Source organism: Diospyros lotus, chromosome 2 (assembly GCF_014633365.1).
Source record: "Diospyros lotus cultivar Yz01 chromosome 2, ASM1463336v1, whole genome shotgun sequence".
Taxonomy (NCBI): Eukaryota; Viridiplantae; Streptophyta; class Magnoliopsida; order Ericales; family Ebenaceae; genus Diospyros; species Diospyros lotus.
The window spans coordinates 23,613,792-23,625,252 of record NC_068339.1 but is presented as its reverse complement, the minus strand read 5'-3'; the positions used below and the strand labels follow the sequence as shown (position 1 = coordinate 23,625,252).

General features: G+C 37.0%; 1 protein-coding gene across 5 annotated transcripts; it reads left to right on the top strand.

Moving 5' to 3' along the window:
- The first annotated feature begins 883 nt into the window (after positions 1-883).
- Positions 884-10,476, top strand: LOC127795156 (putative disease resistance protein At4g19050). 5 transcript variants are annotated; one of them, XM_052326646.1, is made up of 4 exons: positions 884-1,395; positions 1,810-2,008; positions 6,007-9,429; positions 9,562-9,710. In XM_052326646.1, exon 3 carries the CDS (start codon positions 6,022-6,024, stop codon positions 9,379-9,381), a length of 3,360 nt encoding a protein of 1,119 aa, XP_052182606.1. In that variant the 5' UTR covers positions 884-1,395; positions 1,810-2,008; positions 6,007-6,021; the 3' UTR covers positions 9,382-9,429; positions 9,562-9,710. The 5 variants fall into 5 exon arrangements, with proteins under 5 accessions (XP_052182606.1, XP_052182605.1, XP_052182609.1 ...); XM_052326645.1 differs by having other exon boundaries at positions 6,002-9,429; XM_052326649.1 differs by lacking the exon at positions 1,810-2,008 and having other exon boundaries at positions 6,002-8,578; positions 9,562-10,476.
- The last annotated feature ends 985 nt before the right edge of the window (positions 10,477-11,461 follow it).

Sequence of the window (11,461 nt, the reverse complement as noted above, 5' to 3'; positions counted from 1 at the left end):
AACAATGGCAACATACATGGAGGAAGTGATGATGGAGGCTCGAGACGACTAGTGCCGAGGATGGGATGGGTTTGGAGACGATGACAAAGAAGGCAGTTAGATAAAGGAGATGGGTAGATTGAAAATTAAGAAGTTGTGTGAGAACAAATTTATCTTTTACTTGTTCAATGAAATAAGTTACCAAGAACTTAATTGAAAAGTTGGGTTAGCAATTTTGAAAAATGTTGCTAAAATAACTTATAAGTTTGGCAGCGTTTAAGTTTTTATATTTTAACAAACGCGTAATAAAAAAAGCTAAGTAACTTATAAGTTAAAAGAGTAAGCCGATAAGCCAAACACCTTGTCAATTAATTTTACAAATTTACTATTTTATTTAAACTTTTTGATCCTATCAATTTTGATCCTATTATATTATCAGTTTAAGTTTTTTTTTTTTTGAAAAAAAAATAACTATAGAGTATAATTAGTTTATTTGAAATGACTATAGAATGTAATTAATTTGTTTGAAAGATTAAAAATATATATTTTTTAAAAAAGTTAAAAATAATTATCTTTATTTATGATTAATTAACAAATTCCTCGCCCCAAATAAATTGGGGCACATAATTTAACCGTTACACAAGTATAATTATTTTAAATTAAATTAGTATTCCCTAGGCGCTGTTCTTGTCTGGTTAAGACAATGGGCCCCGGCCTCATTAAAATAATCAACAATGGCAGACCTTTGGCATATGTAAATCTATAGTATGAAAGTTAAAGGCATCGTTTACCAGAAGAATGAGTTATGCTATTTTATAGATGGCGTTTGCAGATTGGTTTATACAGCGATACATTAGTGATATTTTAAATATAAATTAAAGTAATTTATCGCGATAAATTAGATCTAAATGAAAAGAAGGGGACAGAAGGCGGGACACGGGGAAATTGGCCAAACCCCTCTTTCTCCACCGGCAGCCACCCAAACCAACCGACCACCGGCGAAGCCACCATTCTCCACCGGCGACACAGAAAGTGGGACAAGCTGCTTCCTCCACAATCCCTTCCCTGACGGCGAGCCGTAGCGCCACCATTCTTCTCCCGATATCGCCATAGCCACCGCCTCCAAGCTCCCCGTGAAGGCGTCGCCGTCACCGACCTCTCCCTCTCCATCTCTCTGTGGCATGGAGGGCCTCCGGATTCACCTCGAGTGGCCACCGATGCCCTTTTTCGATCAACACCGCAAGGCCACTGCTGCTTGACGATTCAGATCTGCCTCCTTCTGATCTCTCTGCTTTCCTCAGTCTCTGCCCCTGCCCCGATCTCCCTGTTTCTGACAAACCAGTGGTGCTGCTGCGAGCTCAGGTCGGGAGCTAACATCGGCCACACTCTTGCTCCGACAAGCCGCGACCCCCTTTGGTAAAACATGAGTGTTTTGAAGTTACTTAAAATGTATACTTTTAGTGTAGTTTTCTTGTTTTGAGGAATCAATAATGTGTTTCTATATTCGTCAACTGAAACTTGTTTTGAGGAACCAATAATCTGTCTAGGAAAACAATTTGTGGTTGAGACAATTGAAAGTTGTTGGTCTGAATGAGTTGTTGATCTATCAAAACTTAAAGTGCCAGAATGAGCAAGCAGTTATAATTTGTCTGTCTGTTTGAGCAGGCTCATTTTTGTACTCCGATGATTTTGTTTCATTAGATATCACAAGAAAATTCATCTTTATTGCTATTATTGTTCTTATTTTTATGTTACATATGGTCCAATATTTAACATCACAAGATTCTGCTTGTCAATATCTATCAAAACTTGAAGTTGTGGCCCTTCCAGGTTATTGCGAGAGAGAGACGTTAGCCGTTCTGCAGATTTTGGGGAGAGAGAGAGAGACTTTAAATAGGGGCAAAATGGTCAATTTATCCCACCGTTAAACCAATCTGTAAACGCCCATCTGTACAAATAGCATAACTCTTACCAGAATACCATCCCAAAGTTGACGACCTTAGAAGAGGAGGTGCTCTTATTCGTCCAGGTCCTCTCTCTCTCTCTCCCTTTCCCTGTATATATATATATATGTACATACATTTCAATGTTATTAGCAGTCTTTGGGCCCTGAGCAGATTCGACAAGATGCATGATAATGTGGTAGTTCTTGTTTTAATTCTAGATTTAAGGGTCCTCGTGCGTTTGAAAAGTGTAAATCCAGCCACTGGTCATCATTCTTCTGTTATAACTACCTTCTTCCAATCTTTTACAAGTTTTTCTTAACGGGTCCTAATGTTTAGGGTTTTACTCTCAGTTTATTGCTTTGCATATTACAAGAAATGAAGAATGAGGGCCTTCACAAATTAGAAACAAATAGGTCCTAAGTCCTGTTTAGTCGTAGAAAATAATTTCCAATTTACTACTTTACCTCCAAATTTACTTTTCCATAGAACAATTTGAGAACATGTTCAAGTGTTGGAACATTGAAAGTACTTTTCCATTCATTCTAGAAAATTATAAAAGATGTTCGAAATAGTCAAAATCACAGCCAAACATTAGTGACTTGTGATTGGCTACTCCATCAGTACTATCCTTCTTCTTCGAATCTGATGATCTAAACATGCCCAACCCCCTTTATTGTTTACCTTCTATTGATCCTTTCCTTATGCCAACCAAACTGGAGAATTAGAAGTAAAGAACCTTTTTAGTTGGGCGACAAGTATGGAGACGATGATAGACAGTGCAAGCCATCTGTATTGTTGTTACAAAATTCAGACAGTTGTTTGTGCGAGGAGTGAGAAAGTCTACTTGGAAAATGCAGCAGCTGTTTTCTATATCATACCATAAAGTTGGATATTTGAATTTTCTTTTTTCTAATTGAAAAACTTTGTCTTTTGAACAATTTTTCTTGAGGGAAAAGTTTCCAGAAAACAGGGGCTTTTTTCCACAACTAAACAGTCCCATATTGTTTGGATTTTTTCTGCAACTCTGATACAAATTATTATAAAAAGTTTACAGCAATACACCTAAAACAGATAAAAAAAAGAAAAAGTTCCCATTCATGGGGTTTGGCTTGATCCGGATGTATAAAAATAGGGAGCAGCTTTCACCGTAAAGGGATACTTCTTGTACCTTAAAACTTCATGGGTGTCAGGTTCATAGAAGCCAAGGTTGTGCTACCCCCGTTGGTACCAATAATTAGGTTGAATGTCCCAATTCTCATGGTGAAAGGACAGGGCTTCTAGTGAACAGCTAGGTTTCTTTAGGGAAGCTCTGATGCCATATAAGAATAAGAGAATGTGTCTGTATATTTTATAAATGGTGCGTATAACCATTTATATATATGCAACCTATTCCTAGATTAGGAAATAGTAGAAATTAAGAAACTATACAGGAATAGGAAACTATCTATAGAGCTAATTACTGCTAATCACAGCTATGCATATTCTATTTCCTATAATACAACAGTTGACTAAGCTATATTTAGTAACAAAGAACAAATAAGACGGCTAAAGGATTTGGTAATATTGACAGCCGAATCTTCTTGATTTTCCGCACTACCTAAGATCATGTATGGTTTGATTAGATGGGACATATCTAGAAAAGCAACTGAATTATGATGGAAAGGGAAGACCATTTGAGTCTCACATTTGACTGTATTCATAGGTCTATCAATTATATTTTATGCATTAAATTATAATTGTGAATACAAAGTATGTTAACCAAATGATTAAATAAATAGAGATCTGAATGTACTTAAATGTGATTCGATGGATATGAGGTATAGCATGCAAACTAAAATTTTTGAGTTGCTATATATACTTAACAGTTATGTAGCAAGGAACTCTCAAAGAAAATAAGTATGCTGGTTACATGACCTATCTGCATGTATGAAACCTATAGAGAAACGAGAGTATATAATAATGGGTATACGAACACTATGATGAGCTCGTTATGTGCAAGTGGGAGATGTAAGAAATATGGATTTGAATTCGGGTCAATTGCTGGTCTATTCTCAAGCCTTTTCTTGTATTGCTTTCTCCTATTTCATATGTCCATTTACAAAGCTCTTTTTTGATTGAGTCAGCTATTCTATATATGCTACGTGTTTTCTTATTGTTATTCAATTTTCAAAATTTTAATGATTTTCTCATTTTTATGCTCTGCTTTTTTGCATGTTGGTCAAGGAAAGGGCTTTGAACTTTTTCATTTTTGTTCAATATATTGTTTAAACATTTTTTTTCTGTGTCACTATAAATCATTTACTCAAGTATATAGGGTGTTCAATAAAATAATATATATAGGGTGTTTGTATCTTATAAGCTGGTGAATCAATCTAGTAATGGATAAGATCCTTCCATGCCTGATTATGCCTTGCTCACTGTTCAGCACAAGGATGTTTTGACGGAAAGGAAAAGGAAAAGGACGAGAAAATAACAGAACTTATGTACTTTTGGTTTTTAATTTGTAAAAGAACATTTATTTCCGTTTCTGTTCTTTTCTAGTTCCAAGTGTAGCATTAATGTTTCTTGGATGCTATGTGATAAGGATGTTTGAGTGACTTTTCCAGAGGGAAAAGGGAAAACATGGTCAGCCAGTCTAGCAGGCTGTCATATGGATTACCTTTTTGGAACTTTAGACCACTTTGATGCCATATGGATTACCTTCAAGTTGAATTTCTGTCATATAAATGGCTCACATATAGTTACTTATTAAGTTTTCACAAGGTCTTTCACACGTAGCTTGTGGACAAGATTCTTTTTTATATTTCTTTTGTCTGAATAAAATATTTTACTTGCAAAGTTATATGTATGTATACATAAATATTCACAGAAAGATAATGGAAACAGTTAGCTGTACATGAAAAGTTTGCGACTTCTATCTTCAGCCATAAATGATGGATATTGGATAACTTCTGTGAAACTGTAAACCATGGAACAAAAGTTAGTTATAATTAGATATTGAGTATTTGTTTGTATAAATGCTAGATAGATAGAGATTATTTACAAGCTAGAATCCATGTAGCTGACTCCATCTAGTGGGAATAATACTTGGTTTGTTGTTTTATTATTAATAATCTTAAAATCTGAAGTTGAAAGAAGAAAAATTTCAGATTTCAGGAGTTTTGACCCATAAAAGAACCTGAAGTTGCATATCTGGCTATTATATATCAATCATGTGAGTCTTAAGTAACATGCATTTTAGCTTGTGGTTCACTGATTTGGAACTAAGGGCATTTGGTATAGAAGAAGTTTTTAGATTTTTGGGATTCATGATTCTTGAGAATGCTCTTGGAAACCTTTGATTCCCAAGATTTATGCAATTCTATGTTTGGTTAGTTTTAAACATTCTTAGGAATGTTGGGTATTCTTTTTTAGGAATCTTACATTCCTATATTTGGTTTAAATGCAACATTCTTGGGAATCCATGTTATTTTTTCAAAAATACCCTTATTTGATTTTTTATTTAAAAATGATAAATTCCTTCTAATATATAAAATATTGGGACCCACAACCTCTTTAGGAAGTCAAAAAACTGTGAGGGCTGTGACGTGTGAGGAGCATTGCAAGAAGGAAGCTATGGCAAAGATAATCGTAAAAGGGCTATGGGGTTATAAGAGGGTAAAGAGTGTTTTAGTCTTTTTATTTGTAAAAAACTTTCCCTAGTCTATGAAAATCCAAGATTCCCAACCCTCCCTCCCCACCCAATGGAAATCTTTTTGTGAAAAAGTTGATTAAAAATAAATCCTAGGAATGCTATTTTCCCATGATTCTTTTTTAAAAAAATTATACCAAACATGAGAATGTAGATTCCCAACCTAACATTCCCAAGAATCTAAAAACTTGTCCTGTATCAAACGCTCAAATGCTTGGATAGATACAGTAATATGGTCGTAGTGAATTTTGGAACATGCAAGGACTGACCTAGCCTGATGCAATCTTGTAGCATCCGATTTTTAAATCTCTGAAGATACCAATTTTACCTTATTTTTTCTTCATTATGTTGAAATTAGATGATTAATCCTTTAATCAATATGCAGTGCAGTTTCTTATATCTGCAATGGCCACAAGTACAGTGGTGCAAAGGAAAAAAGAAATATTTCAACTGCTAAAAGATGACAAAGTAAGAAGTATTATTCTTTATGGGGAAGCTGGAGTTGGAAAAACATGGACAGCTAGACAGATGGCAAATCTTGCAAGAAAGAGTGGCAAAATTGACATTGCTCTCTGGGTATTTCTGAGTAGAGAATATGACAATGATGCTCTTCGTAGCAGTATTGTTTATCAGCTGTCCCTACATTCCATCACAGGGTTCCTGGAATCTGAGGACAATCAACAGCAGATGCCTGAATCACTGGAAGGAAAGAAGCTTCTTCTAGTGTTGGATGATGAGGGGAGCAAAATGAGTGAACAACAAATTTTCAGTCAATTAGAAACCTTGTTGAAGCTTCCACAACAAAACTACAAAATTCTAATCACAACAAGAAACAATCCCAGCAGTGATGCTGAGGACAGGAAGATAATTGAGGTAAAATGCTTATCGGGAGAGGCTGAGGCCAAGGCCTTATTACACGAAAAACTGGGGCCTGTGGTTTATGAGGTTCCATGTATCAAAGTTTTAGCTGAACAATTTATTGACATTAGCAGACCCTTGCCTGCTGCAATTATCCTGATGGAAAAAGCCATCAGATACTTTGCCCAACAGGATTCTGGGGTTCAGAAGTTGAGACATTATCTGGAGGAAACACCTGGCAATAAAATCTATGACACAAGACAGTTGCTGCGTTGTGGATATGATTTGCTGCCCAACGAAATTTTAATTGATTGTTGTTGGAGTGGTAGCCACTTCTTCCAAGTTCGTCAACGCGTGCATTACAAAGAATTAATAGCTTACTGGATGATGGAAGGATATCTTGGTTGCATCAATTCTATGGACAAGGCTTATGAGAGGGGACATCAGGTTTTATTGGAGCTTATAGATTGTCATATACTGAGAGAAGTGGAGGTTGATTATGTTATGATGGACGAAAGAACAACACTGAATTTGGATGATGTAGTCATGGAAAGGGCAACAATGAACTCAGATGACTGCTACCGTCGTGGATTTGGTGGAACAGCCAATCTGGGATTAGCTAATGTGTTCGGGGATGGAAACTGGAAAGGCCTTGGGAGACTGACGCTAAAGGATGGCGCAATGGAAGCACTTTGTGGTGACAAACAAGCGAAATTATGTACTTTACTGTTTGATGGAAATTCTCTCCACAGAGTATTTCCTTCTGATTTCTTTCAGTCACAACAAGAACTTCAGGTTCTTGCCCTTCTCAACCCCACACTGAGCACATATCTTTCCTTGTGCACGATGCATGATCTCTCTGTGCTTGTCCTTAGATTCTGTCACTTCTTGGAGAAGATAGACCGGCTAGGGGGCCTAAAATTTGAAAAGTTGACTGTTCTTGAGATATCTGGTCCAAGCTCCATCAGGCAATTCCCAGATGAATTTTTCAAGAGCATGCCCGAACTTCAAAGCCTCAACCTATCCTTCCTGCAAATTAAATCATTACCCTCATCTGTTTATGAACTTAGTAATCTAAGCTGGCTCATCCTTAGAGAGTGTTGTCAACTAGAAAAATTGGAACGTTTGACCAAGTGTACAAAACTAATGGTGCTAGATCTTTCTGGTGCTAAATCTCTGGCTCTTATCTCAGACAAGAAACTTTCTGGTTTTAAGGAACTTCAAGTGCTTAATCTTTCAGAAACAAAGGTTGCCAAGTTACCACTACTTAATGGTCTGCAAAAGCTCACTCACCTCTCACTAAGAGGATGTTTGATGTTGGATAGACTCTGTGGCATTAATGCTGTAACTTCTCTGCAAGTTCTTGATCTTTCCAATGCTAGCAGATTTAGAGAGTTCCACGATCAGTCCCTGGCAGGTATTAAGGGCCTTAAGATCATTGATCTGTCTGCAACTCCAATTAAGAATCTTCCAGCTAACATTGGCAGCCCTCGTCATCTGTATTTAAAAGGATGCCGTGAGCTTGAAACCTTGGAATGCATACAAAAAGTGAAAGATCTTGCGACACTTGATCTTTCGGACTGCACTTCTTTGAAAGAACTGCATGCTAAGTCCTTTGAGCACATGTCTTGTCTTCTAAGGCTTGACCTGTCTGGAACTAAGATTACTGTGGTCCCCGACCTTTCAAAACTTTGCAACCTCCGTCATCTCTTGCTGAAAAACTGTAGTGATTTGAGTGATGTTCCACAATTAGGGTCTCTAACAAAACTTGTGGAGCTGAACTTGCATGGTATTAGATCCTTGAGGAGAGCTGATTTCGTGGAGCACATGAATCGGCTTCAGATTCTTGACCTTTCTGGAACGCAGCTTGAACAGTTACCATCCAGATCAAGACTCGAAAACCTTAATGAGCTTTATCTGAGAGGTTGTCCATGCTTAATAGAAGTGCCAGATTGGTTGACAAATCTTCCGGTCCTGGATCTGCCTGCAACTGGAATCTCTCTTCTGCCAAACATGAAGAATCAGGGAGCTAGTAGCAGCAATATAGAGGAGCAAAATCCTTGTGGCTGGGGCATCTCTGTTTTGCCAGTTGCAATAGTTGACGGTAATGAGCAACCTTCTGCATCTTTTAATGGTTCTCAATTTCAACAACTTGTAAAGAAAGACCCCTCATTGTGGCAGAAAGATTATGCACAATTCCATTTCGTTGTTCATCCCATTGAGGTGCAAGATAGAAAAGTAATTGTCTCTTTGTCGAGAGATGATTTTGTTTTCAGAGATACTTACCTAAGAACAAAACATTTTTATGATTTTCAAATGCTACGGTCAACAGAGATCCATGGATTCCATGATTTCCCCGAAGGCCTTGAAGATGTTCTGTGTCATACCGACTCTGTATTTCTGGTCGATAATGTTTTAAAAAGCTTATTATCCAATTTAGGGGCATCAAACCTTGAGCAACTGAAAGGCTGTTGGATAGAAAGGTGCAGAGAGATGGAGAGTGTTTTCTGTGAACAGGAGGAAGGAGAGATTATGAAACTGAAAAATTTAGAGGTCTTATGGGTTTCCAGTACTGGTAATCTCAAGCATATATACTGTGGGAACTGGCAAACAGGCACCTTCCAAAACCTTAAGCATCTGTATCTAGATGGTTGTCCAAAGCTATCAACTATTTTCTCTTCTCCCCAGGTGCCAACAAACCTTCAAGTTTTTCATATTAAGTTTTGTGACGAATTGGAGGCTGTACTTGAACAAGAATCAGCAGAATCTAAGTTCCCTAACTTAGTGACCCTGTATCTGTGGGAACTGCCAAAATTGAAGACAATTGGATGTCCCTTGCCATCTTCGACAACTGAGATAATATGGGCATGCCCAAAACTAGAAAAGTTTGGGGAGAATGTTAATTGATAGATCGTATGGATTTCCAATTTCAGTGATTTTGAATTGTTATTTTAGGTAAATTTTCACCATGGAACTGATGCCTTTGATCTTGAGAATTACACAATGCTTGGGTATTTCTCCTCTTGACATTTTTTCCAGTTGCTCTTCCTTCCTTCTAAACGGAACTACCTTTTTTTTTTTTTGCAGGCCTCTGGAGTAATACCAATCACTGTAGAGATATTTTATGCAAGGATCCCAGCAGGCTCGAGCAACTCTTGCTCAGTGCAGGGGCACACATGTTTTTTATGGCTTTCAACAACGAGCGTGCTGGAGCGGCTAAGCATTCTATATTTCACCCAGAACTCGTTTATATTTGTTGATCTGCGTCATGACTCTTATTTGTCCCAAAGCTTCGCGTTATTAATGTAGCTGCTTCCCAGCATAAGTTAGTCCTAATATATCAACGTTATCTTTTCTGCATGGAGGAGAACTTTATATGACTTATGTGGAATTGTAGGACCAATCCTGTCTTAGCTTCTCGTCAATCACAGACGAAATTTCTTTCTTCTTGTACATTAACGTGATTGTGGCATATCCAGTAAGGAGACATGGGCTCAACCTCATTTGCTCCTGTGAAAGCTGCATGTAGTTCATCATAGAGTTTTAGTACGACTTATGGTGAGCTTCCTGCTAAGTATTGTCCTCTTATGGATGGGAAGGTGGGACAGATTGTCTGAAGCATCCCCGGTATGCACAGTTAATTCTTGAAGAACATAAGCATTACTGGTTTCTTCAATCTTCAAGAAATCTGTAGAAAACACTTGCGAGCTCAACAACCCACGTGGGCTAAAAGAGCCTGCAGTGTCCGAGAATCTACAGGTGCTACCAGTAATGAATTCGAAGTATCAAAGCTGTATTTTCCATTTATTTGCTTTTCATTCCTTATCTTGGCTGTTGTTTTCGTCTTCCTGCAACTGCAAGCTAGTGTTTTTGTTATTTTCATGTGATTCAAATTAATTGTTTTATTATTATAGGCCATCAGCTTTGATGACCAACACGTGGCGTTGTATTACCTATTTAAATGATGATCATTTGTAAGCCATTGATTCCCCTGTTAACCTAGATCCAATGTCCTAGATTTCTTCTCTGCTTTATATATAAATGTTCATGTTGGGAGAGAGAGAGTGAGAGAGAGCATTCAAGACTCTTGCGTAAATCACAAAGCAAGAACCCTAACCCTAATTCTGTATCGCTCTATTTGGGAAAATCATGGGTGTGTGAGAGCGTTAAAGGAGAGATTGAGTGTTAGGAGATTGCTCGGGTTTTTTAGAGCATCATGTACTTTGATTTATCTTCTTATTCGCGACACAATAAGCGAGTTTTTGTTTGTATTTTTGTAATCCCTTTAATCTTCGATATTAGTGGATTAATTAGTGGCAAAACCTCACCGTGAATAGAATTCATTTATGAATCTGACCACGTAAGTTCTTTGTGTATATTTGCTGGGTGTGTCGGTGTTTCTTTTCTGTTTCTGTTCTTTGCTCTTTGCTCTTCTTGTTTGTCTCGGTTTGATGGTTACAGGTTCAAGAAGTAACAGTTTTGATGAACTGCCTCAATGATTTGTTGTATGTTAACAGAAGCAGAAGTGGAAACTTTTTAACACATTTAAACAAAGTGTTACATGAAGCTGCGCTTGTTGTTTGTGATACATTATGGTTTTACAAATTTACTGGCCGTTTGCTAGGCAGATTAGCATGGAGGTAATTACCTGCACAGATTTTTCTTCTCTAGGCGATGCCACCATCCATCGCATAATGCAAGGTAAGTGTGCAGACTGCTTATGTTAAAGACCCCCTCAACCTGTTCTTATTTCTGGTTTTATCAAAACCTTGGTAATGTCTCGTACTCTCTTCATGTTTTAGTTTTTAATTTTTAGTTTTAAATTTATTTTTTAATTTTATATTTTGAGATATTTAAAAACGCTTTTTTTTTCATTTTGAAAAAATATTTTTTAAAACAAAAAATTAAAAAATACGTTTGTTTTAAAATTTTTTAAAAAAAATTATTTCACAAATTAAATTGTAAACATTTGATTTATCCAAATTTT